General features: G+C 37.4%; 1 protein-coding gene across 2 annotated transcripts in view; it reads right to left on the bottom strand.

Moving 5' to 3' along the window:
- The window catches only part of SCAPER (S-phase cyclin A associated protein in the ER), a 132,160-nt gene that overhangs the window by 43,680 nt on the left and 69,282 nt on the right, over positions 1–19,198 (bottom strand). For both annotated transcript variants that reach the window (XM_082005350.1, XM_082005351.1), the window contains exons 19-20: positions 12,099–12,214; positions 3,918–4,041 (exon numbers count right to left, since the gene is read on the bottom strand). In XM_082005350.1, the coding sequence (XP_081861476.1) occupies positions 3,918–4,041; positions 12,099–12,214 (240 nt within the window). The remainder of the gene's footprint in view (positions 1–3,917; positions 4,042–12,098; positions 12,215–19,198) is intronic.

The raw sequence follows: 19,198 nt of genomic DNA on the forward strand, positions 1-19,198 counted from the left end.
GACCTGGAAGGCAGAAACTGCCCACACGCTCCCCTTATTAGGGACTACAGGAGTACTGTCAGTGCCACAACAGCTGAACACTATGGAGACAGAATGTAATTCCAAAATGAACTAGAATAGCTGAGAAGCACGTACGTGCCTTTGATTTTACAATTCTTGTCATAATCGGCGCAAACAAACACGAAGCTGCCTCACTTGGTGCAGCACAGGAGATTAAAAACCTGACCACAAATGACTTCGGAACTAGCAACTGCGACAGGACGTCCACTGTCATTTTAAAGCACCCCAACTAAATGGCAGCACATTCCAGTGAAGAGACGGTGGAGAAAAATGACTTCAGTAACTAGACAGTCAGATTAACTTATACCCAAGCAAAGCGATTGTACTTTGTACGTAGAAGTTTATAGGTCATTTGCCTACAACAGAATCCAGATCTAAGCATTGTATTTTGGGAAAAAAAAAAAGTAACAAGCAGCTCACTTCTGATCTCTACATTTGTTTCATCTCTACTTACATTGCACAGTTCATTTCACACGTTTTTAATGTTCACTACTGATGTTTTAGTTAGAATTTTCAGATATTATGCAATTGAAGATTGTCTTAAAAAAAATCCTCATACAACGATCCAATTTGAAATTTTCAAAATTCCAACCAGAGCTATAACTGGCAACCGACTCTGGAAAGTCACACTGCTGGAGAGAGACTGGCAACCTTTTTTTTTTTTTTTTTTTTTTTTTTGCTTTTCGATTCTGAAATCGAGCTTACATGTTGCATGCTTCCACAGAATCCGCTACTTCCTGAAAGAAAAATCTGATTCTAGCCTTTAGCAATTAATCTTAAATAGAAAGAAAAACAGTCTAAAAATTTCATTGCATGTGCAGGATATTAGCGACAACGCACAAGAATAAGTGAAGGGCACAGCAGCGACTATCTCGAGCTAATCATCTGCAATTCTATGTCGTATGCAATTCAAGAAGGAAGCAAGAAAGAGCCCATGTAATTTTGCATATTTATCTGAATGAATAAATATAACAACAAGAATATGACTGAATAAGAATGAATAAATATAACAACAAGAATGTCTCATTTTCTGATTCTTAATGAGTACTGATTTGCATTATGCTTTAATTGGTAACAGCAGGTATGCTGTGATAGGAAAAGTGAATGAATGAATGAACAAAATTTAAGGATTTTTACTGGACAAGGTGGTCTTGTCCATCTTGTTATTCTCAAAAGCTTTTGGAAATTTCCCTCTAATCCATCTGAGAACATGCAGTTGGAAAATAAACTGCCACACCTTTCTTATTGTGAAATCATAAAAGGACAGATATTGGGGAAAAAAAAAACAAACAAAAACAAAAAAACCCAATCTGTTTGCTAAAGAGATAAAATTATTTACAAATGCAGGCACAGAAATGTACAGTTTATACATATGGCTTTTTCGGCTATCTTCATGGAAAAGCACATGACAGCTGTCACTTGACCAGGAAAAAAAAAAACCAAAACCCAAAACCCCTTATCTTCACATGCTTACGTAATTATTTGTTTCTCTCAGTGTGAAACCTACCAAAATAAATAATTAGAAAAGTTCTCATTATTTTGCAACTGCCTTCTAGGTACAGGAGAGAAAGAAAAGCAGAGATAGCAGTCTGTAGATGAATGAAGTTACCACCCGAGCACAAGACTTCAATGAAGGTAGGCAGGAAGGTTTGATCCATTAACCACTGAAATTGGGAGAGGGGCTGCTACTGACCTCAAGAGACCCTGACTTAGGCATTACCTGAGCTAAGGAGGCTAAGAAAGGTAAAATGGTAAGTAGCCTACAGAAGGTTTCCTACCAGTCTGTTTAGCTGTGAGATAAAGGAAGGTCTAAACAGGACACTTCTAATAATTAACTTGGGTAGGCTGGATGTCACCAAAAAAAAAGAAAGAAACACACTCCATCTGTTATTCTACCATTTCCCATTGGTACCCAAGCTTTAACTGGAGAAAAAATATTTTTGTTTTTTTTAAATAATTCTTCAAGTAATATTTCGAGGAGAAAAATGTTACATCTGCTTAAAAGAAAAACGAATGTTTTGTCACCTATGAGAAGGGATTGTTTTACATTTTATCTTTAAAACATATAGCTCTGAGTTTTAGCTAAAGTGAAGCCGACATTGCATTCAATAATAAAATAATAAAATACATTTAAAGATTTCTTAAACCTGGATTCTTTCCATTTCTGTATTCAGCAAAAATTGGCATCCTTGTTTAACAATTTTTTACAGCCTTGCAAATATACGTTCTCATTTATTACTTCTGGTATTACTTGGGGTTTATTTTCCAACAGTAAGTGGGAATATGCATGACACAGGCAAGGGCAGCATCATACAGCTCCCCAAACTAGGAATGCTGCAGGGAGCTAATTCTTTGGAGGCGTGTCTTAATATTTTGGTATTCAGAGCTTAATCGAATTCAAAAAGTGCTCTCCATTTGTCCATTTCTTTTTTGTAAAAAAGAAAAATTCAAACTTGAGCTGATTTATAATATTTTCAGGAGTGAAATATCAGGGTTAGAAAAGCAGCACTGTATTTTTTTTTTTGTACTTAAATATGTATTTCATGGAACTACGAAGATACCCTGGTTTAAGGGCCAATTTTGCCTGAAGAGAACACAAGAGACTTTATGCACTGGAAAGAAAAGTCCACTGTGGATCATGGGAAACGTTAAGCTTTAATTACAGTTTTGCTGCAATTCAAGGGTAGTATTTGGCAACAGACTGAAAACAGCTCCAAGCATAGTACATTTTTCTTAGGCAGTATCTCTGATCTCTCGGTGGCCAACATTTCCCAAGAAATACCCTCTGTATTTCTTTGGGAAAACTGCAGGTCGTTTGCATAGTGCTACACTGAGGAAAGGGAAGGTGTTTGGCAGCAGAATGAATCTTGTCACTCGTAAAGTGCTGAAGGATTTCATCTCTTGTGTAATTACCCCCAGAGCCTGCGCTCCGGCTCGCTCTGCAGAGCGCCAGCAGTGTTGTGACTGGCCCAGCACAATGCACGCACCTTTCACTAAGTATATTTGAAATCTAATACCTGGAATCCTCTTGGAAAGATTTGGTGAAGAACAATGAGCTGGCAGCTACTTAGAGGAGAATGCACAGGTTGCATTCCGGTTTTCTTTGTGTCAAGGACCTTTGGACTATCTTTTTAAAGTGTTCGTCAACAGTCCTATGGCTTGTTGATTCTAGCAGCGCCATTTAAATTATTCAAAGTATGTACATAACTTTTCAATTAACAAACTGCTTGGCTCATGAAAATACATACACACGATTTATAAGTAGAAAACCAAGACTAAATATCTTATGATGAGCACGTCACGATGAATTAAAAATGAGTTTTCAAATAAAATATTTAATGACATTTCGAATTAAATGAAACATTGGAAAATGAAAACTTTCACAGTTAACGAGTCCTGCTATTTAAGCACTTTGGCAAATCTAACTACAGCGACGTACTGACCTGACTTATACTCGCGATACTGAAACACACGTGAACCAAACGCACAAGGATAACGCGTAATATTCTATACTATAAATATTATTACAGGGCGAATTAAAGAAGAAAACCTCAGAAAACATTAAAGATAGAACACTGTCCGCTCGCTAGAGTTCCTGGTACAGATGCTTTTGCAGAATTTATCAGCAGAAGCAAGTATATCTGCCTTCATAGAAGTATAGTAAATTAATAAATAAATAAACAGTTACCAAATACATACAACAAAAAAAAAATCTTATTCTTTTGAATAAGATTCAAAATTTCAAAAAATTCAAAGATTCTTTCTCATGTACCTCCTGGTGTTCTTATACTCTAAATACTCTAATAAGGCAGGGAAGCATTCAAAAATTTCTAAATTAAAATGGGTATTTTACGTACCGTAAACTGGTGTATCAACAGGTCCATTAGAAAAGTGATCTTATTACTGAAAAGAACGTAGGTGCAGTTTTCTGCGCAGTTACTGCAGGTGAGGCTGTAAGCATTTACTGCGCTGCACAGCGACCTAAAAAAATCAGAAGGAAAGAAAAAGAATAAGAAGGATGTTACTTTTGTCTTCAGTAAACTAAGAGCAACTAAATGGAAGCCCATCACAAAACAGCCTTTCAGCAATTCACACTCCTTTTCTTAAACTTGGGATTCCAAACAGGACTAAAAATGAGCATGTAATCAACTAAATAATTAGTAACTTCCGAGCAGTAAAGCTGTACTTATCAGAAGGCACGCAATGTATGGCTACCGGACTCTTCTGTATTCGTAACTCGTAACACAACTTTCAGAGAGTATCAGCTAATTTTATAATTCGGATACATAATATTCTTTTCTTGTGGCTTATATCACACCAGTAATATGGGTATAAAGGTCCCTTTCCTAGCACAACCTTCTAGCAAAAAACCCGCATCAAGTAATTCACAGGATACCGGGACCAGCTCCAGAGCGAGGCTGTTGCGTAGCGCCCGTGAGCTAATGAGAGCAAGGAATGGAGAGGATCGAGCAGTTTGCACGCAGCAAGCAAAACCGAGCAGGTGAAACTCCTGTCCGAAAACTTCTGCTGCCACGTTGTGAACCACTACCGTACAGAGCCTTTACGTGTCGGCGTGTAACGGCGATAGCATCAACTGACCTACACCTACGGCTGGTGGGAAGGGGTAAGAGGTTTGCAATAGGAAGAACAGAAAATCATAAGCACAATGAGTCACAGAAAACTCCCGATGTACAAAACATGCCCAATTATTCTTTGCATCGTGTGTAATTTCCATCTGCTCCAATTAAAGTGTTCTTCTCAAAACAGGATTTGCAGGGAAGCTGGAACCAGTCCTATAGAATATACTCGCAGCGAAGATAAATCTGACCCGGATAATATTATTTCAGTATAAACACAAAATTCATTTCTTGAACTTTGCTTACTACAAAAGCTATCACTGTTACTAAACAAATACGCACACAGACACAGAACATAAATGCATCGTAAATATATACAATAATAAATACAGATGGCTAGAAATTCAAATTGTTTGCCTAAAGTAAACCAAAAAGAAAAGAACTTTTATTTGTCGGGTGTTTTTACCGTCTGAAAAAATGTGACTAAGTTCAAATAAGCTCCATAAAAGCAAATAAATTGTGAGCACTGTCAAAAGGTCATACAAAAGTGGGACTGCAACAAACACCAAGTTATCACAGAGAAATCATCAAAGGTGGCATTTAACATAGCAAGCTGCAGACTAACTCAACATACTTAGAAGGAGAGAGTTGAGTTTTACACTTTGTTTTTCTCCCAAATTAATTTTTGAAACAACAGTTATTTAAATATTAAGGAAAGCTGCTTTACTGATCGCTGTGTTCATTGCGGTGGCATCTGACTACTTAGCATGGCTCCCCAGAGTTGAAATGGAAGCATCTTATATATATACAGAGTATTTCTCAAGCCAGGAAAAGCTGGAAATGCTCAGAGGGCAGAAAATTTAGAGTAAAATTTTTTTCATTCCTATTTCTAGATTGTCTTTTCTTCAGCTTGAGAGACAATACTGAAGTTAAAGAAGCAGCGTTACCTTGCTTGGTTTGATCTGTAAAAACATAAAGAACATTTATACTTTTCCTTTGTTAGTTAGTTATATTAACTAATATAACTAATCAGTTGTATTAGTTTTACTGTACTACTGCCTAATTAAATGAGTTTCAGACTGCAGTTCACATGATATGAAAACAATATTAAGTCCTTACTTACTGATCAAGGGCAGGTTCATTTTCACCTATTTCACCTGACTTTTACCCCACAAGGGTAACACCTATACAAACTCGAAGGAGCATGCTTCATGTGCATTCTTTAAAACCTGCCTTGCAACAGGATTCTCTTTTCCTATCCTGGCTATATATAAAGGTATTTATTTCACTTTCCTCAGGAATACTGAAGAAAATGCTCATTAGGCACCTAATTTTACTTTTCACAGAAGATTATTCCTCTGTGTAGGTGTGTTTACAGGGAGGGAGAGATATGAAACTATATTGGTAGTTTCTATTTTCAGTTGAGAAGAAAACGTTTTAAATCAGCATCTGTCATTTCATCAGCTATCCTAAAATAAAGATTAATTCTGTTTAAATATAAACATTACAATTTACCCAAAGTGTCAAATATGGACGTGGTAGGTTAACTTACAATTTTGACAGCGTTTCGGAGTTGATGAGGTGATTTAGTTAATTCACTGCAATAATGTTTTTGGATATATAGGATTCCTAATTCCTAAAAGGATCATTTATTTTAACATTTGAAAACACAAAAACTTCCCACTTCATATATGGAACAAATTCCACTGTAATAATGAATCATGCTTTTGTATTTCCCAACTGAAAATCTCACGTCAGAAAAAGCAGCTGCATTTTCAGAGACTCAAATAATGCATTTGAAAAGGTGGTGTGAGCAAATGGATGTCAAATTAATTTTTCACAACAATAAAGAGAGTTCTTTTAATTGATGACATAAGCTTGCTAACGACGGTTCGTCCAAATACATTCTAATCACGGCACGCTCTGAACTGTGATTCAGTTCCACTTTTTTTTTTTTTAATTCAAAATTGGAAGTATCAGCACAGAAGCCGTCCCCAGGTGGTTCAGTGTTAAATGGCAGATTAAAGACAGCACAACTAATTTCTTTACTTTAATCTTATTAAGGGAACAACAGCTGTCAACTGTCACCATTTCTGCACAAGGCCTCCGAGACAAGCGCAGTGCCGCGAACGTCAAGCCAGAACTTTATTTAACCACCAATTAAACTCTCTGGGATGAAAAACTTAATACATTTCTTTTTCTTTTTTTTTTTTCCCCCCCTTCCTGTTGGAAGTTCTAACTGCTCTTAATTCCAAAGCTTTCATCTCAAGAAATCCATTGAAATAGTAAAGTATGAGCCTCCCGTGAAGCAGCTGTTTATCGATTACTGATGTTGCTCTAACCTTTGTATCACACCCGCAAATCAGCTTTAAGGCTATGTTAGACAGCATGTATACTCAAACCACAGAATAAGTCTGCCCGCGGATGTAAGGCTTTCCTCTAGAGTAAATCCAATTATAAAAACACTCATTACGGTACACAAACTTTGATCCAAAAAATAAATCTGTTTTTAAACTAGACAAAAATATGCATCTGTATGTAGTATTTATTTTACACGAGTACAAAGAAATAGGAAGAGGATTCATTTTAATCAACATCTTCAAGCTAGATCCCAACAGTTTATATGTACGTACATGTTTTTCTTTTATGCTAGCACATCTTCACTTTTCTCAATTCGCCTGATACAAACAAGCTGACAAACTGTAACTTTTATCCAAAATACTGGGGCAGAAACGGTATCCAACCACGCAAAACTAATCCACCATACTGCACCAGCATATCTAGGTGAGAACTCACAACTTTTGCTTTCTAAAATAAGGGCATCATCAACAGCTATAATTAACCCGTTTCAAGTGTAAAGCTTTTTCACATTACTTTCAACTTCTAAACATTATACACGAACGTACTTTGATTATCAATTAAGAAAATAACCCAAAAAGCTAATTTTACAGTGAAATAATACACAACTAAATATTATTACATTTAGGATGAGTTAATTCAGTAGTGAACTGTTCATTTTTAACAGTTTGGATATTATGCAGTACTCTGACGGAGGAAGAAAGCGATCAGTATTGGCATTTAAAAGTATTTAAAAGGAGGTGAGCTTTTACTGAAAAAACAGTGCACAGAATGGCTGTATAGTGGAATGGTTAAAAAACCACCAAGGTAAGAACACGGATTAAAACAACAACAACAAATTGTTTTTCAGATAAATATACCAATTTTAAGTCTTGAAGACTACAGAGGCCCTTATAATTCACTCATGGAGCCTATTACACCATCAGGAACCCTCAAAGATTCATAATCAACTACTATTTTGCCTGTATTTCACATTACTTTACGGATGTCTGATTTAAAAAAAAAAAAAAAAAAAAAAGAGCTCCAGCTGAAGTCTAGTCACAACTAATAGAGAGAAGACCAAATTCAGCACCAGTTCTCCTTCAAGATACTTCCACAAACAGATTGGAGTTTGATTCTGCAATGACCGAACTATTACATGAAAAGTGACAACCAAACAATTATTTCACCCCAACTTTTACAGGTGTGATGGAATCTGAAAGTCTTCTACGGAAACTCTCCAGTCCCTGGCTTATCGATCATTTCCTTGCGAGATCTGGCTCTCAATCAAAAAGTTTCGTAACGGTTCACAGAGCAACTTTCAACAATAAAACTTGCTCCTGTATTGCACAGGAGGGCAACATTGCTTTATTCTTCAGCTCTGAGAGCTTGAAGTCCAGCTCTGAGACAAACAGCAAGAACACGTCCTGGAAGGAGACAGATGCTGCAGGTTTCAGATGTTGAACTTGCAAAAGAGGTCATTCTCTTCAGCGTATCTTTATGTCCTTGTACCAACTAGCTAGTTTGCAATGAACGTTTCTCTAGAGGGAATAACCTTAAAAGAAATCACGAAAGCTTGTTTCGCTCTTCATGTTGAAAAAAACTGTGAACAATCCTATAGAACTGCATGAACAGTAACAGTGCAGGTTAAGAAATGTATGCTTATAAAAACCGCACAAAAATTACCGAGAACAAGCTATAAAACCAGTTCTCAGCTCAAAATAATTCTTACTGAAAAAAGTAATTTGTATCAATGCCATCCATACTATTATGTGGGCACTATTTTCTGCTTTTTACCTATGTAATTATGGTTTGAGCTTTTTACCCTGACAATATTTGCTTTAAATGAATGATGCAAGAAATTCTATGACTAGACTCATTATAATAAAACTGACTTTAATCATGTCTTAACTTGTAACAAAAGTCCACCTTTGTTCCTTATACAACTACTGCTAATTTCTATTTAAAAATGCTGGTCACCTAAGGAACTCAACGATTTTGCAAATTTTAATTAAACAAACCCTTACAATTTCTTACAATTTGCAAGGCCAGTAACATGTCATGGCCCAAAGGGGCTGAACGAGTTGCCCATAGCAGATATGCAAAGCAACACAGGGGACGAGACTCATCGTCTCGTCTTGATCTTAATCATTAAATTGTTCTGCTGTGCAGGTCCAATTTGCTTTTCGGTAGAAAGGCAAGAAAAATACCGTAAGGCTCTGAAACCTCTTGAAATTCTGCTGAATATGTCTTGTTTTGTGGAGAACTGAACAAATTCAGGAAAATTACAAAATGCTACTTTAAGAAATAACGCAGCTGGACACTAATTTGTATGTTAACACCAATAATAAAACCTACTACTTTTCCTTTTTCAGTGATTTATTTGAACGGCAGAAAAATTGCCCCAACACCAAATGCATCATCTGTCTCATAAATGTCACATCTTTTTCACAACATTTGCTGTCCTGCTGGTCTAACTACCAATCTGGACAGTAGCACAAAACAACAGGCATATTGTTAAATCTTTTGATAATAAAGCTTTATCTTGTAGACATGGGATTAAAGTTCTGAGCTGCACCATACTGCCAGGATTTTGGAGAAAGAGAGATGTAGATAATAGCCCATGTAATCTCCTCACCTACTTGTAAATAGCTTATCCTCATCACAAAACAACAGACAAATGCCCAGTTTAAGATGAGTACAAGTGGTTAAACGTTGCAAGAGCACACAAACAATCTCAAGTATAGTAGCGTCCTTTAGCAAAGCATATTTGGCCAGGGGAAGACTGGAGGGCAATTAAAGGTCTTAATTCAACATCTTTCCACAGGGCTTTGCTTTGTCTTTAAGTAGAGAAAAGTGTTGCTTCACTAGGTTCAAAATTTAGAAGTCAGGACGTAAATTGTATTTGCACAGAAGGAGGAAAAAGAATTTTAAACTCCTTTCAAAAATTAAATGAGCAGAAATGCGATACACATTTTCTTCATGGAAAGAACTAAATGAATTCTATAATTATAATTTGTTTCTGAAACTCTCTCAAACATTCGGTATTTAAAGCAACACATCTGAAGAATTTCTTGAAATACTTTCATACTAACACGCATTAACACGGTTTCTCTAAACCAGCCACGTTCGTGCCTGCTCCAAACTGTTCACTGAAAGTCCCACCCTCCACGACCGTTGCTTGCTCTCGACAGTCAAGTTGCAGCTTCTGCACAAAGTATGTTCTGCTCAATCAGAAAGACGACCACAGAAATAGCAATAGAGGATGCTCTGCATCACACGCAGCAACATCAAGTTCACGGTGACACTTGTATCAGACTCCAGACTCCGCAAGTTAGACTCAAGCAGCTAGACTTTTGCAGAAAAAAAATGCAAGAGCAGTTAACTTTAGAAAGCAAGATCCTGTGTTAAATTATGTGCAACCTGATGTATCACTTCCAAACTACAATACTTTGGAGACTGCAATTTGCTGTGAAGTTGAATGAAATGTTGTATTTCAGCAGTGGAGCTAAGCTCTTCAGTAGATTTTAACACACAAAGCTGTCAGAATAGTTTATATTAATCTCTTTTCTGCCTTGAGATTTCTTTTGAAAATACAGATATTAGAAAACTTGTGTTAATGAAACAACGTTTAAAGAATTTTTGAGAGGTTTAAAAATTCTTTTTATAATTCAGTCATGAATAGGCTTAGGAATCTGAGAAACCAGTTATACTGGCCTGAAATAGGTATGAGAGAGACAGTAACTGTCACAGAGAGAAAAACCTTTGATAAATCTCCTTGGATGTTTTTTCTGTTACACAAATGTAGCTGACATGGGGCTTTATTTACCAGCACACAAGTTCCTTTGAGAACTACTACATCCTCATACTGTCTAACAAACTTTAAACAAAATGTTTTCAGTAACGTAAACACAATATTCTCAAACCTTCTCAGCAAAGATTGCCAAAAAGAAACTACTCCTAAAATGAAAGAACAAAAATCAAAGATGTCTAGAAGATGCACATTCTATGAATTTAAAGCTAAATTTAAGCTAAGCTTTATGTGGCCACACAGTGCAGCCCTTTCCCTTGCAAAGTTGATCCCTCATTGATGAGCATAACTCAAAATTAGAGCTTCTGCAAACTCACAAGTCCAAAGGCTGCTGCTGAGCTGCTCACCACAGGACCAAGTCCGGATTGCTCATCAGCGGAGTTGGCTGGACCTGCCGCAAGTGCGTTCTGCATGACTTAGCGGGAAGGTAGGAATTTTAAGGTCTTTGAAGAGCAAAGTTAAGATATTAAAAGCACGTTTCTTTCTTGGTGTTCTTTCCTAGCACTTTGCACCTGTCCTATAACATATTAATGGGCAGTTTTGATACAAACCCTCACAAAGTAGTGCTTAAATTCCAATTATTGCAATATTAAAATATATCTACAAAAAAATGATGACAATGGTACACAACAGAATAGCCTGGGCTTGGTTCCTCTTGTACTAAAATCATGCCTAGCCCTGCTCTGGGACGACATTATGTGCCTCTGAATAGATAAAAATTACAGTTAGAGATCAGATTGAGTTAGATGCTCAAAAGCATGCTTTTGAGTTGCCGGTGTTTGCAGGCATTCTGTTTAGTCACCACCTTTTTTTAGGGATTAGACATTTAAACCCCTCTATTCTTATGTGCTATAAAGACGAATTCCTCTAATCAACAAGAATTTTTATTTACCTGTTTGTAGAAGCCCTTTCAGCTAGCAGTAACTTACAACTGTTTCACTTTAAAAGCAGTCAGACTCCAGTGAATTACAACCTTTTAAAAAACTGCACCACTTCCCACTAAAGATGTTCACAGACTAACTTCAAAAGATATGTACCTCCTCTTCTGTTTAACACAGTTTTCTCTTTTCTCATTTTGTACAATTAGGGATGCCACCACTCAAATATATCATAGCTAGAAATAAAGTCACCAAGCTACAAAACTGGAGGTTGAGAGGAAACGTCTTTCACCTTGCATGGCAGCGTAGAGTAGAGTGAGATTTTTTCTTCGACGTTTGACACTGGACTATGAGAAGAAGCAGCAGCGAGGCAGCAGATGTGAAATAAATATTCTAGTGATTTTAAGCAGCAAATGAGGGAGCGACCCTACTTACTTAAAAGGAAGCCGTGAAACCGCATTCAGATTGGTGGGAGAAGTCACAGCTTGAAGAACATTTTCAAGGGCAGTCAGTCCTCCTGCAGCCCGGAATGCTATTTGATCTGCCGTGTTCTAGATAAACACAAACACAGAAGAGAACCAACAGAAATTAAAGAAATTGCTACATAAAAGATATGCTCGACAATTGTCCTGAGTTTTGTCAATTTAGAAAGTCCTTAGTACACGTATTTATCACGCCTCTGAAAAAGCGCATTTTACTGCCAGTGCAGAGGGAAGGGTATTCTTTAGAGCAGGAGCTGAAATTCTCAGGTGCTATTTTTTTCAAAGATCGTATATACATATCAAATACTATATAGGTAATACAGTTGAATAACATATTTTCTGTAATGACATATTGTTCTGGAGATTTTAATAAAGTTTACCTGTTGCTGTTACCTTTCTAGCTGTTCTTTATTGCTCTGTATATGATTTAAAGAACACAGACAAATCTCTAGATGAGTAATTTCCTCTTTCTTACAAAATTCCCCAAAAGGAGACAACCCCCAGGCTTGTTCCTCGATTTGGTCATTGTATGCATGAAATAGCTTAGGCAGATCACGTTAAAACATGAGTACCATCACTACATTGATGATACCTGGTTACGTATTTCACAGAATGTGGACCCCGTAGGTTAAGTTGCTGATCTGGAAGAAAGCCTGACAGCATCACCGGTCAGCTTTATTTTATCCTTAATCTTAGGAAGACAGAAGTGTTGCCTGACAGATGCTGTTGAGGATACAAGGCGGCTAGTTGTTGTGTCTTCTCAAACTAATTGCCTGGAGTTTAAGAGTCAGGTTAAAAATCTGGAGGCGATTTTTGGTAGTGCTTCAGTAATGGGAAACTATAAAGTTTGAAAATGTCACCTAGATGATTGGTGTAGTTTATGAATTTGGCAACTCCAACTTATTAGCCCCCCCCAGGTCCTTTGTCTAATCCACTGCTTGCAGCTTATTCAAAATGCAGCAGAATGAATGAATGTTTTTAGCTTTGAGGTATGACATTCACATCCAGCTTGTTTTGCTACGTTATGTTACACTATGTTGCTGGTTATCAATGGAAAGATTCGATTTAAACTAGTTTTGTATGTGTTCCCAGCTTTCTAGATTAGCTTTTCGTTATTCCAGGTGTTCCCTTTGAACTTCCACTTAGCAGAATTTTACACTTGAATTCCATCCTACCATTATTCCTACAGTTCGCAAATGACTGAGTTTTTACAGGAGCAGGTCCAGGATTTTACAACTTACTCATGCCCTTTTCCTTTCATACAAAACTGCTTTCATCTTCTACTGTTTAAAATAAAGCATGTAAGATCTTTTTCTTCTCTACTTTTAAGTTGCTAATTTTGTGTAGCTTTATTGGCTGTTTGTATTTACTCATCTTAATTTCATCAATTCTTGTTAATAACAATTTTTTTTTTCCAGTGCCGCAAGCTAACGGCAAGTGCTCTATAATCACTGTGAGTCCGTCAAGAATGTATTACACAATAACAGGAAAAAAAATATATATACCATATAACAGAAAAAACTCCTAGTGACTCTGGCAATAAAATATTTCTTTTAACAATTACAAAGACAACTGAGCAAGATATAATATGATTTAGAAGAGAAACATTTTTCCCTCTGAGAATTAGATCTTAATATGTAAACACAAAAGTACGTGTATCACTTTTTTTTTTAAATCATGCAACTTTCTCTCCATTATGTTTCTTTCAAACAAACATCTGTGTTCTATTTAAAGGACTTGTGCCAAGCTCCAGAAAAACCGTTTAAACAGGGAAGTGAGGTATTAAAAAATAAACCATTTTCCACAATTAATATGAACTACATGTAGATTTTTTTTAGACAGCCAAAAGGTTTACCTACAAAGGAGTAACTACTCTCAAACAAATGGAAATCTGTGTGGCAACTCACCAAGCAGTTAGGTTAATCAAGCACTGATTTCCTACAGGCTAACCGATAAATATAATTTCTAGCAAACAATTTTAGTCCAGTTAGCCTGGTAGAGCGTGCCTTAACTGAAGAGCTACTTTGGAGTTTCACTCCTATATTCCTCCCTTCCAATTTTTTCCCCAGATAAACTCCAAGCAACAACAACAAAAGCCTCCTTAAAGCAACCCTCGGTTGGGCACCTCTGATATAACACAACACAGCAACCGCGCGTCCAGCCTGCAGCGTGGCTGGGCTAAACCTGCCGTCAGCTCTGCCTCCCCTGCGACGCCGTCCCCCAACCTCCCGACAGAGCCGTCAGCAAAGGACGGCCCAAGAGGAAGGAAAGAGTCCTGCCACAAGCAGACAGTGTTATGTGAGCACCGTGGCTTATGGCCACAGTTCTCAAACCTTCTCCCCTTCCTTGCCCCTCCTGCTCCACCAGCGCGGCAGAGCACTTCGGCACCCCCCAGACAAAGCCTGGGGCCTTTCTGAGAGATCAGCTTTCGCTCCAGCTTCAAACTTCGCAAGTGTAAAGAGATATTTTGTTATTTCAAGCGTGCGTTTTCCTTGGTAATCAACATACACACGTAGCCAGTGCAGGCAAACGTGCAGGAGGATCTCTGCGTACGACTGGCGTGCCGGCATCGCGGCACACAAATGAGACAGACATTTATGTGATGCTGCTGATTTATTTGCTACAGCGTATTTGTTAGTGCTACTCCAGTTTTAAATGTGCCAAGCACTTCCCTCTTCTCACTTTCCCTATTTCTCATGGGAGATTATGCCACAACCTATTAGCTCTCGTGGCGAAGAAGTCTTTCCTGTCATTTAGACCAAATATGCCCTTTCTCTATTTCATCCCATTACTCTGAGTTATATCCCATTTTATTGCACTCATTTTGTTTCTCCCCTTAGTAATTACTCCATTCTTGAAGTCGTACACTGTTACATTTTCCTACTTGGCTTGTTGCTCAACTCTATATATTCATTAATGCTAAACCCATCTTTTTCTTTTCTTTTTTCATGTAAACTTTTCTTATCTGTGATTTTGTCCAGAACTCCTCTTTCCTCCATAAGTACCTAGTAATAAAGCGTCCAGAAAGGAAGTTCCCCCCCAAATCAGTCACCAGAGCCGCCCTGAAAGAAGCTGTAACATCCCCCTATTCTGAGAGGAAATCTTCATGTATCTGTTTAAAAAGAGTATTCATCTTCCAAAGTTGTTTCATTTCCTACATGTTCTTCCACATCACTTCTTCTAAAGACAGAGGTTTTTTTCAGGGTGCCTGCTTCACTTTTGTCGAACACTTTGCTGAAGTACAAGTATACTTTGCAAAATACACATTTACATTTTAAAGAACCTCTTTTACTACTACAGCTTTCTATCAAGCAGAAGCGAGTTTGTAATTTCTCCCAGTTTTATAGATTTAGCTTTATGACCTATTCTTCTCCTCTCTAGATTACTCATAAAAATTAATCAGCATTTGGATGCTTAGCCATTAGAGAAATTAATCCTTAACTATGTCCATGGAAGAAAGAGGGGAAAAACCTTAAATAAAAGGAAGAAGCAAATGAGCAGCGAAGTTGGGAAAGATACATGAGCACAGTATTTGTCCACTATGCTTACAAGGGCCTGTAAAGCTGCCACTTGGGGATTAGGAATACACTACTTTTGGCACGATATTTAATATATTTATATCCAAGGATTCTTTTGAGATGGAGAACTCCAAGAGCTTTTAATCCATTTATTGAAAGGCAATGTTGACTCCCAAAGTATCTGCTGGTATGCAGTGCTTGTGAATGACCTCGGTCACCACGCAAGCGTCCGGCTCTCAGGAATCCCAGGTTCAGGCTCAGCTCCTTGAGCTTGGCCTTGGGTCAGTGGGGGTCATGGGAACTGAAGGGAAAACGCGCCCTACCCACAAAGGAGCAGAAGAGTCCCTTGAATATTGCATTTCAGAGTGAATACTGTGTGGCTGCGGTACCGGAGGAAACAGTGAAAAAATGAATCGTGCACAGGCAATTCCCTCAGTTATCCACAACATGAGCTCTCAGGTAGGAAGATAAGCTGTGTATAAAGACCAAACAGTATTATCTCCCCAATGTTGAAAAATATTGCCATTCCAGCTCTGAAGAATAGCAGCCAAATAATACCAAATTATTTTAAAATATACATGAATTAATTCCTCCTTGAGGCAACTTTAAAATTGTGATGTATTTAAATATTCATCCGCAGAAATCTTTCTTAAAGTATAAACCTATGGGAGCAGGCTATCTTACCCAATTAGCCTTTCTTTCCAAAATTAACCTATATCCTTCACAATATAATCCAAACTCACTTAATGTTCTGTAGCGCTAAAGCTTTACATTAGCTGGTACATATTAAAACATAATAGAAATTCAGAAGAAGTAGACTGAGGCATGGAAGTTATTCAAAGCCCTTACTCACATAACAGTCTTATTTAAGCCGGTCCCCATTTCAATCGGTGTCAGAATGAAACACCATTCAGGTAAGTGACCTGTACTCTGGTAGCACCCGAGGCACTCGGGAGACCAGGCACCATGTGAGTATGAAAAATGACAGATCCTGTTGGACATAAATTTTAAACCCCTATTTGGAAAGAGAATAAACTAGTACGGCACGTTTTTGCTGCCTGAAAGAATCCTCCAGACTTCTAACTCAGTCTCCCAAATTGCTTAGCTAGATATTTATGAAACCCATTTCATGATTTCACTACAGAAACTGTTCTTTGAGTAGCTGTATATTTAGATTAGGAAGGCTATTCAGCAAAGGCAATAGATCTATCAGGATTCATGTTTGTTGAACAGAAAAAAAATATATATATTGGTTTTCAAACAGTATGCAAAAGTTTGGCTTGCTCATACGTATTTTCAGAAATTCACAACTACTTCAAGTAACGCTTTTAAACAATTCGATTTCTAGGTACAAAAGGTTTCCAAAGCTCTGAAGTTACCTGATCACGCAGGAGAGCAGGGACAAATGAACACGTAGGCAAAAATTATTATTACTATCACCTATGCATTTCTTAACAGAGAGAGGAAGCGGCACAACAACCTTGGGGATGCCACCTAGATGTGTCTTAACCATTACAAAAACAATAACTGAGACATATTCTTCAGAGCAGCAGATGAAGCACTCAAAACCAGTACAAGAAAAAACCCTCCTCTTTTCTTTATCCCTCACAAATCTGTATCATTGTGAAATACAGTGGCCTTGTTTGTGCAGGAGGAAAGCCGACGGAGCTGATGTGATATTAAGTATGTATTCTTAATCTTTGGACCATTATAAACTTGTCATTTAGAGCACACAGCAACTCATTTCAGCAGAACAGTGCATGAATCAAGTAACTTTAGCAGAGTGTATGCGTACGCTAATGCATGTGTGGCAAAGTAAAGAGAAATAATAAATGACACAAATCACGTAACCATTTAATGGATTAATTATGAACTAAATGTTTTAGGAAAGTCAAATTTATTTTTTTTTTTTAATTATGACAAACAATTAAGAAAGCTCCCTGCACACCAGGCTACCGTGGCTGACTTATTTACCTACCTGTTACAACACCTTAATGGATTTGAATTCCCCTTCCCTCCTCTCCTACGGCTTGAGTGACAACTGACTAATAGGATTACAGGCTCCGTTCCAATAATACAGCTCAGCTACATGCCAGCAAAAAATGACAGCCTAAACCTGAATTACATGGCCTGGGAATCCATCCAATTATTAACTAAAGTAACTGTTATTACCTAACCTAATCAAAGGAGAAGCAGCTGTTAATCTTCGGTGGCCTGCAGTGTAGTAGCGGTCAGGCTGGATGAACTGTCTTTGTACTTGACTCCTCTACAGACAATAATTACGTCCTTTGTGATCAAGAAGGGCTTCCTAACCTTTCAGACAGAGGCAGCAGATGGGGAACAACTGTTTGCATGTTCATTAACAAGATAGGGTGGATTTTATCGGGGTTTGGGCATCTGTGGCACCTTCAGAGGCCCCACCTACCCAATGATACAAGTACGTTTGGCGAATTTGAAAATTAGCACACTAAATAGAAAGTTCAAAATAATGTTTTCATCTCGTTACCTGACAGTTGGTACAGAAAAATACACACGGCTAAAACCCAGTCATTTACACATGCCTCATCATACATGGTCAACAAAGAAATACGTGAAAAGGCCAAGTGACCTGTGCTGTTATTTTGCTCGGTTTTGTTTATCTCATTAAAGTAGTTGGATAACATAAACTGTATGTCAGAGACACCCGCCTCATCAAGACACCGCAGAAGTACAATTTAGTTTATGTTGGGGAAAGTAAAAAATATGATGGGATCACAGTGTGGAAGTACCTGAACGGGAAGATGATTTCTGATAATGCACAGTAATAGCTAATATTTGGAAGGTGAAACTGTGTGAGCTCAGGTAAGAATAAAGTGATTTTTTTAATGCCAAGTTTAATTAATGGTGAGCATAATATACTTAGGATATAGTCGACTCTCAATCATTTGAAGTTTTTAAATCAAACCTGATTATCTCCCAGAAAAATATGATCCCAGTTAAATCATAATTTATTAATTTGGTGCGAGAGTTATTGGGTGAAATCCAATGTCCTGGACCAAAGTACTCACTTCCATACATTTCTCCCGTTAAAGTATTATTATTAGTTTATAACTAGAGCAGAATCAGAAATAACACAGAGCTTTAACAGCTGAAATGACTTAAAGTCAGCTTTACCATCTCTGTTCTATGTTACCTCACATTTTGACTATTTGAAATCTTTTTGAACTAACTTAAATACCACCCTCCCTGTAAGACAAACCTCCACCGTCAATATTTCCTTCATCAGCCAAAAGAATGCTTTCTGCTAGTCCTGCCTACTATGTCTGAGTAAGAAGCTGATCTGGAAAGCCTGCTTTAACAGACCTCAGGAATTAAAACTGTTCAGAAGAAAATATTCCCGAACGAAACCCAAATACTTTGAAACATTCTGACTTCTATTTCTCAAAGAACACACTGAACTTGTGCAACTCAATTCTACACTTGTTAAACCGTTCACTCAAGGAAGAAATAATAACTAATTAGTAAAATATAGTTGAAATTCATCTTAAGAATTTTC

The sequence above is a fragment of the Phaethon aethereus genome, assembly GCF_964289735.1.
Source record: "Phaethon aethereus genome assembly, chromosome: 12".
Taxonomy (NCBI): Eukaryota; Metazoa; Chordata; class Aves; order Phaethontiformes; family Phaethontidae; genus Phaethon; species Phaethon aethereus.